The 17011-nt window shown below is 44.1% G+C and overlaps 1 protein-coding gene across 1 annotated transcript in view; it reads right to left on the reverse strand.

Moving 5' to 3' along the window:
- LOC124478725 (adhesion G-protein coupled receptor D2) overlaps nucleotides 1–17011 on the reverse strand; it is a 72205-nt gene that overhangs the window by 15674 nt on the left and 39520 nt on the right. The window contains exons 21-23 of the mRNA XM_047037124.1: nucleotides 14778–14819; nucleotides 10662–10715; nucleotides 7702–7903 (exon numbers count right to left, since the gene is read on the reverse strand). Coding sequence (XP_046893080.1) covers nucleotides 7702–7903; nucleotides 10662–10715; nucleotides 14778–14819 — 298 coding nt within the window. The remainder of the gene's footprint in view (nucleotides 1–7701; nucleotides 7904–10661; nucleotides 10716–14777; nucleotides 14820–17011) is intronic.

Raw genomic sequence — 17011 nt, forward strand, 5'->3', positions numbered from 1 at the left:
CTATAACAAGATCTCCCGTCTCGGGGGCTGAAAAATTTACTGTCACATCTACTTTTCAATGAGCTCAAGTGAGCACTTCTTTCACCTTCAGTGGAGCAGGTGCCTGGGTAACCTGGTCGCCTGCCACGCACGCGCACATGCCCTGCATCCGCGTACCACACGCGTGTAAGCGCATGCACTCAAACACAACGCACAGACACACATTCAGGACCTGTAGGGGGCAGAGGTTACGTGGGACAGAAAGTGTGAGGCAGACTCTAGCAGACAAACTCCAGCCTTTTACATCAGAAGTCAATCTTCCTAATCGTATTGCCGGCACTGGAGGGGGTTTTCTCTCCCCTCCACCGCCCTCCTTCTGCCCCTTCGACCCCCTCCGCCTTATTTGGCGAACCTGTCCGTGTTTGCCTTTATATCAACTTGATGACAGTGCCTTGAGGCAAGTTCAATTTAATAACACCAATTTTTTTTATTTATATTCTCACGATTAATCTCAACGCCCATTCAAATTGTATCTACCCCTCCATAGACGGGTGATCATGGAAGCTTAGAGACCCTTGCTAGGAGGGAACGTACTGTAGAGACCTTACCAGGGCCAATATTCATTCACGTCCTTCTGTCTGGTACAGTGGTTTGTTTTGCACCAAAATCAATACATTTCGAACATCCTGAATAAAATTTTAAAAATCACAAATGACATATGCCATTCTTGCCTCTAGATTCCCCTCCCTGTTTCTCGCTGGCCAGGATAATGTTGTGACAGCGAGATGCTTAAAACCGAATGCATGCGATGATTAAAGCAGCATCATTTGCCGAGATGGGGTTTTACATTTTACGGCTGTGCGGGGTTTGAGCGTGTGGGTCACAACCCCAGAAGGCGAGACACTGTGGGTTATAATTGAAAATAAAGAAGCTATTAAAAGGCATTCAATAATCTAGTGTAAAATTGATCAAGCTATAAAAGATGTCCCCGCGGGGATTGTGGCCGTGCATGGGAAAGGAGCGAAAGAGAGGGATGGATGGAGAAACAAGAGATGGAGAGACCGAAATATGGAGAGCGTACCCAACGCTGACGCAGCGATAGCCATAAACGCTCTCAGAGACAAGACACAACATTTGCCTCATTACGTTATTAGCACACAGTTATGCTCGATTATAATGACCATTTACATGTGTTTATTTGTGACATGCCATCGAGTGAGTGTTTGAAACGATGACACTGCATTCTGTTGAATTGCAGCACAACCTTGAAACTAGAGGGATATCTCACAGTACCCCGCAATAGTCTTAAGTGGGACCGACTATAATACTAGGCCCGCCACCAAAGCTAACCCCTTAATGGCCTTCATCAGTACCCCCCCCCCCCCCCCAGCTGGGGTATTAGTCCCCAGACAGTGTCTCCCAGGCTATCAGCACCCCCTAGCCTAAGACTGGCTTTGCAGAGCATGAGGCCACAAGAGCTAGCTACATACAGTGCTATATACTCTGAGACTAAACATACATTGACAGACCCTGCAGCATATGTCACAGCCCAAAAAAGTATATATTGCTCCCGTTTTTCCCACAGAGGTCAAAAATCTCCAAATGGCAAAAAATAGAGTACAGCGACTCAAGCAATTTATCGTTTGCTAGTTTATCAAAGCGTATGTGTGTGGGGGGGGGTATGAAGAAAAAAAAGAGTACAGGAAAAAAAAATCCAGCGGCGTTTGTCGCTGCTTCTTTAACTTTCAATTCTCCTAAGCGTGGCCTGCTTCACAGCTCCTGGCTATTGCCTTTCTCAATCTGTCCCTGGAGAAGCAGGAGTTATGGTCCCTGTCGATTGAGGAGAAAGGGATGTTATTCCCCTGTCACCCCAAGTCGCTCCGCCATCCTCCCTGCCCTGATCTACGGCCCCCATCCCCCATACCCCCCAGCGCCGATGCCGCCCGCCACAACTGTCGCGGTATAGGAGGAAGAAAAGTGTTGTCCGCAATCCACACACACGCGCAGATGTGTATGGTACAGTGCATGCCTGCAAGTGTGTGTAGGTACACAGGCAGGCAAACACACGCACAGAAGAGAACACCGCCCCTTTGCCAATCCTTGTATGGTGAGGCATGGGGGTGGGGAGGGGGGGCTGTCAGGCAGACAGGCAGGCCCAGGAGAGGTCACCCCCCCACCCCGCCACAGGGGCGACACAGGCCCCTGAGTGACGCCCTTGATTAGGGACCGAGAGCGGGGTTAAATATGTAAAGGCGGAGGGAGAAGGGGGGGGAGAAGGGGGAGCGGAGGGGGGGAGCGGAGGGGGGGGAGCGGAGTGGGGAGCGGAGTGGGGGGCGGAGATGTTAGTCTTGGATCGCAGTTGGCAATCCTCACTCATTTGGTGTCAGTGATCCGAGTCGTCGTGTGCCCCCCCCCACCTCCCCCCCAGGGGCTTCAGTTTGGGTTTGCTGGCGGTATGTGACAGCCATGCTGTGACAACGACAACTAGCTGTCGTTGCGTGCACGTGCTGAGAGCGAGCGCATTGCAGAGGGGGGTGAAAACAGTAGCACAGACTGGAGGTAATCTCTATCACTTCAATCAATCATTGGGAGATGCCGTCAAGAAACAGGCACAAAGTCAAAATTATGTTGCTAACGATGATAGCGTTGATAATGTTCACAGAAACGATGTTAAATAAGACAATATATTAGTCAGCACGTTTAACTTCCTGAAACACTTATGATATGATTAATCAAAGGTTACGTTTTCAACACTTTACATCCTGAGGTAGTCAACTCTACGGTACCTGGTTTAGGGCAACGACGTATACATCCCTGTCTTACTACAGTAAGGAGTTAACCCACGGACACCCAGGACAAATGATCACACACCCCAGCCCCATGCCGAGTTTGTCTGGCTTGCACTGTGGGCGATGGCATAAATAAATAAGTAGATAAATAGATGGATAACGCAGAGGAATGGGAGTCTATGCGGTCTGGCCATCCATCATGGAGTCTATTACCACAAGCTCGCAGTCCATTCCGTATAATGCAGTCAGCCTCCTAAGCAGATACAAATTCAACTTTTTTACCTCCAATTTGTTATAGCTGACAATGACTGGCATTCCGCCATAGTGGTTTCTCTGAATTATGAATATATTTCTCTGCCGGGTTTTGCCCAAGCATGATGGCGTTATGTAGAACAGCGAGAGAAACTAATTTGGGAATCCCGGCACGCTTTGAAGCAGCTGGGTGCATAAGCATAAGCAGTCGCACTTAAGGCACCTTTAGAACAACAAAATGGCTTCCATATTTCATCTGTCCATTTGCTCATTGGGTTTGATAAATATCAGGTGCCAGTGCATGTGCTTTAGGACAATGCTGTGCACTAGCGTTGCGTTCAAAAAGCTCTGATAAAGTTGAACATATTTTCTCATCTTAGAAAAGCAAAACCTAACCTGAGAGAATCAATTGCCTAAATAGACTATTGACACTTATTCATTTCTCCCACAAAATAAAACTTGAAATCTTTAAGTGGTTCTCAATTCAAGTGTGTTATTCTTGGCCCCAGATACTTGCCACTCAGAGAAAGAGTGAGAATGAAAGAAAAAGAGATAGAGAGGGAAAGAGTGGAAAAAGTGACAGAAAGGGAGACATATTGTAGGTAAAAGAAAGATAAGCAACTTAATAGAATGATTAAGTGTGATGTAGAGAAAGTGAGAGAGAAAGAGAGAGAGATTGAGAGAGAGAAACTGAAAAGAGAGAGAAAATGAAAAAAGAGAGAAAGACAGAGAGAGGAGGAATGTAAATACAGGGCAAAACGATCGCACATTTCGACTCCAGCTGTTTGTTTGGGTATTTACACTGCGAGCTACAATCAAGTCCTCAAAGTCCACGGATGACAAGGCCCCGATCTGCAGCCACAGATCCAGTAAACACACCGCGGAACGCCACACACACCACCATCAAGGTCGCCCTTTACTTATTTGTCAATCACTAAGGACAGCAGGGAGGGAAAAATGAAAGAAAGACGCACCGAAAATGTGCAAGTGAAGGAACGGAATATGGGAAGAAGAGCGGGGAGGGCTGAAGTTTCGAGTTGGCTGAACTTTAGGGCCCGTTTAATTTGAGCAGATGTAGAATTAGTCCCCATCACTTTGCATCAGGGAGACACTGAACATGAAGCGTGTGCAGCTTAAGGGGGACTATCAGTGACGTTGTTCCCCAACACGGTTCTGAAGCGAAGACTCGTTCCTGGAGAGAACAGAAGGCTTTTTTTTCTGGATATATCTCTTCACAGCAGTTTGATAGTTGTGTCCTTATCATCCTCGATGAAATGTGAAGAGATAAACTAACTTTGCCACCACAGACACAATATATACCAAGCCTAACTAATAATACTGATAAAAACAACAAAATACCAGTGCAAAGGTTGTGGCTAGTATGACTCGATGGTGTCAACGTTTTTATCAAAATATTGATGTTATTATAGTAGTTTAATTATGACTAGAAAGTCATCAATTGAAACTGCAATTTGGATGGATGGTGTCTGAATGGTTTCTAACAAAATACCAAACAGTTTTGCACTGTGCCCGAACAAAGATTTCCCGAAGATGCATCCACTTATGGTCCCCAGGGTAAAAAACGGGTATAACATTGCAGACCACAGTCAATTATGTTCTGTCTTTTAAACCTATTGTATTACCCTAGTTCCGATGCTTCAAGGTGCACATTTTGATTCACTAACCCATATGGCGGAGGGAGGTGCTGGATGGGGGGGGAGGGTCGTGGGGGGGGGGGGGGGGGGGGGGGGGGAGGGGGAGGTTCTGAACTGGTGTTGCAGATGAGATTGGGACGGCGATGTTGTCATCTCTCTTGGGCATTTTTTTCCTTTCAGAGTAGGTACTCTGCGCCATGTCAATGAATCAGCCTAAACGTGTGTGACAAGGAGGATGTGAGTGTGTGTGTATGCGAGTGTATATGTATGTGTGTGTGTGTGTGTGTGAGAGAGCGTGCATGTCTACGTGTCATCCCCCTGTCGGTAGAAGGATCTGGGTGTAATCTGCTGTTGCATGCGATCCAGGGTCCAACCTCTTCTTTTATTTAGACCGAGGCAAGGCTCTGTGTTCGCGGCCCCTAATTGCAGGCCGCTCTGAGGACCACATGTTCAGAGAGAGGAGAGTTCAGAGAGGAGGCCGGGGCAGATGTCAGCCTGGACACATGGCTCCAGCACGTTCTATCAGTGAGCCAAAAAAACAACAGCACAGATTTCTGTTCGACTAACATCTTATTTGAGCGGATACATAGTACATATGTGACAAGGATACATTTCATTTACCAGCTGTTTTTCTCCAAAGGCCGCATAAAGTCAAACAGGACGGGGTGGGTCAGGACAACTGCGACCAACCTTACACCAGTTCAAGTTCCCCGCAGACGGGGCATCACGTTGTTCTTTCAGCCTTGCTACGCTATTGTGGGTCTCATGCGTCGTACATTCACGCACTCTCTCATCTCTCGTGTTTTTGCACAAACTCCTGTTCTTTTTTCACTTCGCTCCTCCGTACGCACTTGTCCTCGCCCTTTTCCTGCCATCTCCTCCTTTCTCCTTTCTCTCTGCTCTTTTCTCCTCCGCCGATTGTCACAGTTGGTCAATGCGAACTGAGGCGTCCACGAAAGGGAGAGAGGCATGAAGTGATCAAAAGCAGTCTTTGTTGCAATTGTTCAGAGCGCGCGGCAAGCCTTGTGCCTGAGGTCACGATACCAAGGAGCACTCATTCTCATTATGGACATGAAGGTGCCGTCGTTATTATTTCACAGCCGACAATCTAACGTCAAGCCCAGTCGCCTCGCACACTCTGCGAGTCTGCGATTGTTTTTCCTCGCACTTTCTCGCTTCCTTTTTCATTCCCACTCTCTCAAGGTTTCTGTTCTCCCTTTACGGTCCGGCCTTTGCTTTTCTTCTCTACACGGTCGCAGTCACTTTTGTTAACTGTCTTTCCCTTCTTTCTCTGACTCTTTCCTCTTCTATTCTCTGACCCCCCCCCCCCCCACACACACACACACACACACACCACACACACCACCGTAACCTTACAGTTACCAAGTTTTAATAAATGGCCTGTTAGTAAATGAAATCATTGTTCATGTTGTGTCGCATTAAGGGCAGGCAAGAGGAATCGTCAGGATGATTAGTTACAGTGTGTGTGCGTGTGTGCGCGTGTGCCTCATATGCACAAAGGTATTTTAACAGTGAGGTATTCCCGGACCGCTGAGCTCATCAGAAAGCCAATCATGCGAAGCCAAGTGCATTTGCATCCAGTTAGCATCAGGGCTGCCCAGGAAATGAGCTGGATAATAACTGCTGACAATCGATGTTTCTCCATACACGCTGTACCAACAATGAAAATGTAATGTGATGTGTTGCTCATACAGTATGTACCGCCAGCGGTAGCTTGGGAGATGAAGACATTGGAAAGGAGGAGGATTGAACTGGTGTGGCATGAATAAAGGACAAAAACGACATTTTCACTTGAGTCTGGAGCCATTTATAGGGAGGGGTGGCGGGGGAAGGGGTCTGTAAATCTCAGGATGCTGGTGGCTCATTGCCCAACAAGTTTTTTTCACACTGTAATTTCTGATCCAGGACATAGTGAAAAATCACTGCATGGGCTACAGTGCAAGAGAGAGTGATGCCCACGCCAATTTCAGATGACTTGGCAGAAGGGGGAATAATCCTTTGCCAACCTTTTTACCTGGATATCTAGATACAAAATCTTTCAGTTAACGCCCTTCCTCCTCTCTCACTTTCCCTTTCTCCTCTCTTTCTTTCTTTCTCTCCCCCCCCTCTCTCTGTCTCTTTCTCTCTTCCTTCTGCTACGCAACCTTCTCCCTCTACTCTCTGCGCTTTGAAAATGTTCTTTCCCCCCTCTCAATTACTCAAACTGTACTGAGTACAGCCTGGGTCAGGGAGCTAGATTGAAGCTGTTGGGATCTGCAGGCTCTGGACTCTGTCAGGGTTGGACAGAGGATCTCATGTCTAAGTTCACTCTCGGTGCCAAACGCTACTCCTCGTTCCCCGCCTAATGCCTAGCAGGTTTGCATATCAGCATCTCCCCCCCCCCCTCCCACACAGACACACACACACACAAAACAATGAAAATAAAAAACTTGGTGTTGTTGAAGCAATCTTGACATCTGTATTTTTTGCAGCAGATTGTTGTTGTGCTGGGACTTTTCAAAGATATATATAAGATACAGATTTAGATCTTTTGTTTGATATGATAAATAGGGTTTTCGTTTTTGCGTGAAGTTGTACAGTCACAAGAGTTCTCAGGATGCAAGGACAACATACAATTTGTTGTTTTATCTCGCTCTGAATTTTCTGATTGAATTGCTCCACAGAGTATTCACTGGAGTTTTGTTGTCTATTCCCTAAGTATTTGAAATCCTACACACAACTGAGAGATACAGCCTATTCTGGTTTAAAACTCAATTAAATGACCAAGGTCATTTGATGCAAATACTAAACAATGAAAAAAAAGGAAAGAATGTATTCATGTTTGGATAAGATTTTACTGCTGTTAAATCATCATACAATTTGTGACCTCAGCTCAGCTTTTGCACGGGACATGACCTATGAACAGAGTTAAACTGAGGCGGTCAGGCAGGCTAGGCTGTGTGTGGTGAATGACTTAGCCCTGGAGGTGTCAAGTACAGGCCTAGGAAACCCAGAAGATTACTCACCGTTGTCTGAGCTCCCCTCCCTCTCCGCCAGCTCACAGATGTGGGGGTCAGTGGGGCAGAGGGTGGGCTGGTGGCCAGGGAGGGGCCCCTCCTCCTCCTTCTCCTCCAGGCCAGGGCTTTGGGGACTCGGGGGCCCAGGGACAGGGGAGCCGGTGGGGCGAGTGCTCGTCACGGAGCTGGAGGGTCTGGAACTGGCACAGTTCTGAGGGGAAACACAGGTAAGAGAGACTGGACTATGGGAGAACATACTATAGTGAAATAATGTATAATAGACCAACTAGTGATTATATAAAGCAAATATATACATTTTAAAAACGATGTAAAGGCACAGCTATTTTTTTATTCAGTCAACACTACCAATTGACTGTCACATTCAGTTTGTAGCTCAGACAGATTTTGTAAATAATTTAAATCCAATGTTAAAGCATAGTGTAGTACCATTAAAATGTATTAACATGGTTTAAATAGTCTATAATGTAAATGGTAGATGCCAAGTAATTTCTTACTTTAAAAAAAAGTCAGTCATACCTTGGAAATATGTCATATTTGCTGACAGAGATACAGCAAAAGCTGCTAGACCATTTTACGTTTGGAAGACCATAAATTAGCAGATTTCAAACAGAGCATCTCCCCTCAGAGACCAAAATAAACCTCAATCACTGAATCCCATTTGTTTGCACAGCTATTATACAGACTTCAGAGAGCATCAGCGCCTATATGGGCCCAGCCTCTTGTATTACATATGCCTGTCATGAAGGAATGCCCAGCATCGCAGACCTCCGAACAAACATTCAAAGTTATGCCAGCCGCTCCTCTAACAGCCTGGTTTATTCCAAGTACATATCTCAGAGCCACGCATACACGCACTCACACACTCCCAGTACAGAGTGTATTCACACACGCACATACACACTCACAATACACACACACATCACACACAACATACAAAACACACACTCATCACCCTGCTTCCTATATCTTGTCAGAACTTGAATTAAGATCAAAAAACTAATCCGCTTCCAATTTATATCTATATTTCAGTGCTGTCACTGACACGGAACTCCAAGTATTGAGGATAGGGGGGCGGTGGGGGGTCGTTTTTTATTTGGGTGGTGCAACTGACAGCTTTATTTCACAAAGCAATCTGGCAGTGTGTGTACAAGTGGGAGGTCAGAGAGGGTCAGAAGGCAGGTGGTATCAAGCAGGCAACATTGGTCAGCCTGTGTATAAATAACTAGAGGTGCTCCACAGCCCTAGGGGCTAAGAATCTGTGCTCAACCCCTCTACTAGGGCATGGGGAAAACTAGACTGCTGAGGTCGATATAGGAATGAAATCAAGGCGGAGAAAGTGTCATTACTAATATTGATTATCAAACATCGTGTTTCGTTTCGGTGGGCCTAACACAGAGTGTTGTCAAATGGAGGCTTGATCATTCCTATTATGTCTTGTTATTGTATTAGCAGTTTTGTGCTAAAAGTCAACATGAGTGCTTTTTTATGTACATTCTGGAACTATATAGAAAAATAAATGCAATACATTTTGCATTCCATCAACCCCTCTTTCCAAAACGTAATTCATGTTTTACATGTTTTACATTTCATCTTTCCAGTTTTGAGTCGTATTATTTAACATGAAACCTTAAGAAAGTGATGAAAGATTCTGTCAGATTTCATCTGTCTCACACAATACCTATTTGCTGTAACACCATGCTAGACAGAATCTTGTTAGTCACATGATTCGCTTCTGCAACACAATACACAATCTTGTGTTTTACAACAAGGGGAAATATAGGGGCATGTGCGGTCATCTAGAGCCAAATGCCTCCTATCTCTCCCAAGATAGGTGGATACAGTATTTCTGCCAGATTTATGGGACAAAATAGCATGAGCTAAAAAAAAAACATTGGCTGCATGGGCAAGCTAGATGGTGGACTCTGAGATTGGAAAATTGCAGAGAGAAGGAGAGAGCACTAAAATGGGGACCCTCACTGATAATGTGGGGGCGCGTGATATATCAAGCTACCTGAAGTGGGGTCGGGGAGGGGGGCTGGGGGGCTGTGGGGCTGGGGTCGTCCCTGCAGTCATTTTTTACTGGGTCCCTGTCTTTGAAGTTTCAGACTGTCAGAGGGTCAAAGGGAAGAAGTGGGCGATATTCTAAAATCAATCTGCCTTTAGAAATGGTCTCATTCCCTTCTCAATGACCTGATGGGATGGACAGGGACTGGTACAAACTGCCGTGACCCATAAAGCCTGACAACCCAGGAGGGAGTTAATGTGATCACTCATAAGGGCCAAGTTGTAGTAAGGCGTAGTAGACTGTGGGTGTGTGTGTGCGTTTGTAAAACCTGGATGGAGAATATACAGTATGTGTTTGGTTCGGTGTGTGCACGTGCATGTTTGTGTGTTTCAGGTGTGTGTGTGTGTGATTGGGGACACTGGAGGAGGGGGTGGGAGGTGGGGGGGTTGCTGGGCTATTAACTACTTTTAAAGCGCTTTGCTGGGGCTAAGTGATCTCAGAGCAGCAGCGGCCGGCCAGGTATAAATATTGGCCTGACACTTTAATGTCAGGGGACAGCTCGTCCAGGATTAGAAACTTGTAACCCGGTGGTGAGGTTGACATTGCGAGGATAAAGGTGCTGTGGGGGGGGGGGGCTGCAATGGGGAGAAGGGGGCTATTACAGAGGGGGCATGTTTGATGTATAAGGGCATCTAACATGGAGTGTCCACTGTTGGGACTACTGCTGCAGAAGCATTGCATGTCATTGACATCGCTGCTGTGAAAAGTATAGTTATTTTTTTTATACATATAGGTGTACACAACATCCACTGTGGCACTTAATGCACGATCACACCGAGAAACATAACACAGTCACACGCAAATACACACAGAAAAACAGGCAGATGTTACCGCACAAACACTCATACAGAACCCAGAAAGAAAAAAGTGGTACATGACATACTGAAAGATTAAGAGCTTTTCTTCTCTCCTTGATCCTGTTCACAGTGCTCCGAACCTAAACAAAAAATAGAAAAATAAGTGTTTCTGATTAAAGTTCCAAACAGCACATTTTCCAATATGAGTCTGCACCCTCTGAAAACAACCAAAACATGCTATTCAAAATCAAATAAAAACAACAGGAAAGTAGATCGATAGAAGAAAAAAAAGCTTAGGCTTTCAGGCCACTGAGAGATGGGGCAAAACTTAAATGTTGCAGTTTGTCATATGTAATGGAATCTGAAAGTGACACATAGAGCCCGCAAACTAAGGAGACTACTTTAAGCTATCATCTGTCACACAGAGCAGGCCACCAACAAATGGAGCTATTGGAGGAATAGCGACTGCCCTAGCAGAACAGATTGCATTTATTGTGCTCAAAGAGGAAAAATATCTGACATACTGTTGTGAGCGGTACACATGTACAATCCCTACAGCCTGTTTAAACTCTGTTTACAAGAAAATTCTGATTCAGATTATTCACTCTACTACTTTCAGCTACTTTTTGCTTATTTGCAGATGTATTTGAAACATACTTCATGTATATGTCAGTGGAAATGATGTGTACGTGGAAAATGATTACCCTCTTTAACAAAGAATGCCATTCACAGGCATTTAGAGAACCCACAGCCTTCCCTCACAGACAATTATCTTAAAAATGTGTGCAGTCTTCCTCCATTCTATTTCCATACCAAATTGACCTTGAAAGATATACTGCATAAAGACATACTGTCTTCATAAAGACTTCATAAACTATCGGCATGAAAAAGAAAACTGCAAGAATCATGGACCCCATTAGCCAGCCTCTCTATGTAATGCTTTTGATCCAATAAGGTCTGTGTGCTGTCACCGCTTACTGTAAATTTGTAGCGGCTCAACGCTCATCACCCAGACCTGTCCCGGCCCAACCCACCACGTTAGTGAATATGCATTATGGCTTACGGCTTCATTAGGCCTTGGCGTGTCATAAATTATGACGCCACACTGAAATACGTGCACACACATAAGAGAGAGAAAGAGCGCACGCGAGATAAAGAGAGTGTGTGTGTGTGTGTATATTTGGGGTGTGGGAGGTGGGGGGGATGTTTTGCATACACACCATTGTTGAACAGACATATAATGAAGAGACCAGACGGCATTTGACAGGGCAGAATCAACAGTGGCAGTGTCATATTTATAAAAGCCCACTATTAATCTTGACACATCGCAAGGCTCGACGTACAGAAGCGTTGCGCAAACGTTCAAGGGGAAATCCTGGGGATTTCGCTTCTTCACTTCATATCAAAGCGAGCTGAGGAAATTACATGACACGACTTAATTAATCATTTGACAATGAGGGGAAGGGCATTGTTTTAGACGATCATTATGTGGTTAAGGCATTTTGTTTGCTCTCAAGGTTTTGAGATGATGCAACTGCGTCTCCCCATGTAAATGGAAAATAAACCATTACCATATGAAAGAGCGGAGGAATGCTAACACCTGCCGACATCCTTGGAATTGAGTAAAATGAAAAGGTGGTCAAAGCAAAGGATTACAAGGTGACCACCAAGGAAAAACTAAATGAGATGAATAATGGAAATGTTTTGTTTGGTAATTAAAGTTGCATTAAATGGTTATTATCTGTGGATGATGTATGTGTATGTTTTCTAATGATGCCTGAGGAATATCCTCATTATATCCCTGTTATCAGGAGTGGCATAAGAGAGAATATTGCTCTGTCTTTGAACAAAAAACCCACAATCCGGTCTGAAATGTACACTATATTTACAGTATATTTTTTTATTATTTACAGCATAATTAAATGATTTTGTATGTATTTATTTTTTTATGTACATTCAAAACGTTTTTTGGGGGAAATACAGGTTATAAAAACTGAATAATCTTTGACAGTGCCCTGGCACCTTGGCTACACAGTCCTAATAAATTGTAGTATTATTAATACCAATTTCAAAGCCACAACAACTTTCAAGTTCAACCCTCACCACTAATAGAAACTTTATAGTGTGGCCTCGTAGACTTAAATCGCAATGTTGAATCATTCTACTTGAACTTAGCATGTGTCTCACTGCCAGATACAAGTATCGGCACACGAGGGGGGCTATTACCCACACGTTCTTAGCAGCTCGTCTGAGATTGCGTAATCAAATCAGAGGTTCCACTGTCCCTGGTGATCTGGGTCTATTTTGTTTAAATGAATACAGACAGAACAGAGCCCTCTCATTCTGGCCTCTCTTTTTCCCCTCTTTGATTATCTGATTTACTAAACACACACACAAAAAGAAAAAACTTTGATCATTCCCATTCAGCTTTCAGCCATTTTTATATTAAACAAGAATTTCCTTTCGATGTCAGAGGGGTGAAACTGGAATCTGCCCGTGTTCTTTGTCACATCTTTCACGATGCATGAGGAAATAGAGAGAGAAAGATGGATTTAAGAAAAAAAATAATACAAGAGAGGTTAGGAAAAAAGTGGGAACCAAAAGGAACAAGAGGTGGGATGGAGAAAAGACACTGGAGAAGCGAGATTATAACATTTCCCAAAAGCCACCCTTTGGAAAAGCAGGACGCGTACATGGGTTGCTCACAAATTGTTAAGACCCCAGGGTCAAGGAGAACTTGGAGTAAGAAAATGGATTCCCGGGCACTAAAAAAGCCACTTAAGCAAGAATGCGCCAATGATTTATTTTACAATGCACGGGGTCAGACCCCAAGCCTCCGCCGTGTCAGTACAGTGTCTCATGACTCAGGGACACCTCTTCACCCTCTGCTCTGCGTGGAGAATGATAGAGAAAGAGAGAGAAAAAAGAAAGGAGCGAAAAGAGGATAGGACAGGAAAGGGATGGGAGCGCCATGGGTTTGACTTCCTTGGTCAGTAACACTCATGACGGAAGTGGGAGGGATGAAAGGGAGGCTGCGGAGCAGGAATGGAGAGCGGGACGGAGAGGACAGACAAAGAGGAGGGATGAGAGGAGGGATGAAGAGGAGAGATGGAGAGAAAGAATGGAGAGAAAGGATGATGAGGAGGGATAGAGATAAGGGATAGAGAGGAGCGGTGGAGAGAGAGAGGAGAGAAGGGATGGAGAGAGGGACGCAGAGAGAGGATGGAGAGAGGGATAGAGAGCAGGGATGGACAGAGGGATGTAGAGAAGGGAAGCAGAGAACAGATGGAGAGTGGGGGGTGGGGAAGGGGGCATTGTGCAGTGCCCCATTGCCAATGACCTTGGTGGGTTCAGTCCAATCAACAGGGCTAACGTAGAGGTGGAGCATCTACCAATTTAAAGGTTTACAACCAATTAAAAGAATTAAATCGTATTGGTGGTTTTGATTTACCAAACCATTCTAACCCTATTGTCCCTGAGAACAAATACTATTTAAGACAGCCTGTGATTAAAAAGGTGACACGGCATTGGGTGGCATTTTAAAATGAGAAATGAGAAAAGTTCTTAAAACGCCCGGCTCTCAAAAAGGCTCCAAGATGTATCTGATTATGCACATTTATAGTTATTGCTATTTACATACAGTACAGGGCCAAAAGAACACAAGCATTTGACCAAGAGTGATACTGCTAAATGAAGCCCATCCATTAAGTCGAAATTTATTTATATTTCAAATCTCTACGCCTTACTTTTTTTTAAGTGAGCACATCTAAATGGTAATAACAAACCATTTCAATACAATATTTCACCACTCCCTCCTCCGTCAGAGACTATTTTGCTCATAGACAAAGAGAGGAGCTGGGAGACACTCCACAACTGGCCACAAGCGTATTGTCAGAATGCTAAATGGAGCAGCGTGAGTTTAAAAACTTAAAGAGGCAGTGAAATATTAGCCAATGTGGGTGAGGAATGAGTGGTTGGAAGAAGGGCCGTGTCAGTGTTTAATGGCCAGCCCGGATGCATATAAGTTAGCCCAAGCATGAAGGGCAGTGGGACGCTCATGTGGAAAGACAGGCGCCTCTTCCTTCATTTCCCACCATCCCTCCCTTCATCCCTCCATCCGCTCCTTTAAGCACGTAGCCCCGTCAGGAACTTGTCATTTCTCTCATTCACTCCGACAGCCTTGAGACAAAATGCAGACTTACCTCTGTGTTGTAGACCCCATATATCAGGAAGATGAAAAGCCCCTGTAGACACACACAGACAAAAGAACACAATAAAGTAAAAATGTTCTCTATTTCATCAACTTATGTGAAGAAACTATTTACCTAAAGAAAACACATGACAAAATATTCCCGCGCATGTTTGCTTCATTTTTGTTTATTATTCAAAGCTATGTTTGTCAGGGAGCTCAAGAGCCAAAAGATGCTTGTTCAAGTGTGTCTATACAGAGTTTGGAGGACTGAAGAAATAGAAACTTCAACAAAACTGGAGCACTTCTGTGAGGCACATCCCCCAGACATTGTGTTCATATTCAGCCCGATCAGAGCATCAAACTCAAGGTTTCCCCCAGCTTTCTATCTCAAGTGTCCATGTTCAGTTTGTACTCTATGGAAGACAGTTAATACTCAATATGTACAGAGAGAGCCACACACAATGGAACCCACACAGGGAAAACACAGAAACACACACAGACGAAGAAACACAAGAGTGGACTCCTCCCTGGTGAATTTGTCAAGAGAAAAATCATTGGAAGAGGGCTGAGAAAATAATGAAAGAAAAAGGCACATAAAAGAAGATATTTCAGGTTCACAAAACTCCATGACTAGTACTAAGAACACAAGAATGGAGTGCCCTTGGGAGCAGAAAGGACACATTTTCGGGCGCAGAAAAGTAGCAATTTTTCATTATGGTCATTGTTGTCTTTGTTGAATGTACAAGCTGTGCATTCACCTTCGGGCCATAATGCAATCCTCTGAGCCTTAATAAGCATAGGTACGGGCGACATTCACCAAGGTGGATTGAGGGATGGCACTTCTGCCTAGCAGACGTACCGGGAAAAATGAAAAGAGGAAATTCCTATGAATCTCAAGGCCAATCGATCTGTGCTAAAATGTCGGCTTAGGGGAAAGGAGTAACTTCATTTGAATCAGCGCAACTCTGTGAAAAATACTGGAACATATTGTTCTTTTCCTTTCCTCTCCCTGCAGTGGATCTCTTGGAGAAAGGGTGATACCTCCAAAGAGGGGTGACCTGCCTCGGGCATCAATCAAGTGCAAGTTTGGAACATCCAATTTGCCAGAGCAAGATCTCGATGCATCACCATTGACAACATGATTTGGAGGCCCATTCAAACTGACAGCCATGCTGCTAGTGATGGCACCTCCAGCTCTCCTGCTGCCCAACTCCTTAGGTCCCTTGACTATCCCCTGAGACTGCCCTGTGTCTGGTGCCATGTTAGGATATCCATCCTCTTTAGACATCAGCTTGGCTGGACACAGACACTCTAAACGGGTGCAGCAAGAGATCTTTGTTAAATAAAGTAAAAGCACAACATACTTACAATCACAATAGATTTTCCTTTAAAATCCTTTCTTTTTGCCAAAAGTTTAGGCTGTATATCGTGGCACAACAACTGTACCACATGGGAAGGAACACAACAATACCCAGAGTGTAGGAGGTAATTTGCAACACATACCCCATTGTATTGCATTAGAACAGCAATTTCCAACTTATTGTTGCAAATTAATTATCGTGTTTTTGATCATTTCTCTTATTTGTAATTAATCTTTTGTTGTGAGGTGAACAAAGTGGGAAAACATCTCACACACATTAAGAAAAATGATCAATTAGAATATAATTGTGTTAAAAATAAGCGGCATCAAAACAATGATGATGGATTGTTTAAAATGTTAATTCATTAATATTTCAGTTCAAAACAAACATTGCACACAAAAAAACTAGATTGCATTATTTAAATGCACAGTGTGCTTTTCTAAACACAGTCCTGTTTCTTTTGAACTCTGCAGTAAAATGGTTCAAATTTATACAAAGTATTGGCACAGTTGCTCTCAAAGTATTACTATACATCAAACAAAGAGCATAAATTAATTATAGGCCAACTAATTAGGGAACGATTGTATGTTAAAAAGTTAAAGCCAACAAACAATATGTTGGAAAAAAAACATATCTCCCTTGAGAAATGTAATGTAGTGCAAACGGAAGATGAAAAAAAGAACATTTATTGTATTTGAACAAACAGGGGGACATGCTGTATGCGTTAGCAGAGGAAGCAGGTAGCATAAATCAGTGCACTTTCAAACCAGAGGGGTCAAAACCAGAGTAGTTACTTAAACAAAGGGCATACCTTAGAACAACTTTGCAAACTATACCGTTTACACCACACATAGTTGAGAACTCATCATCAAAATAAATTATT

This window comes from Hypomesus transpacificus, chromosome 16 (assembly GCF_021917145.1).
Source record: "Hypomesus transpacificus isolate Combined female chromosome 16, fHypTra1, whole genome shotgun sequence".
Classification (NCBI taxonomy): domain Eukaryota; kingdom Metazoa; phylum Chordata; class Actinopteri; order Osmeriformes; family Osmeridae; genus Hypomesus; species Hypomesus transpacificus.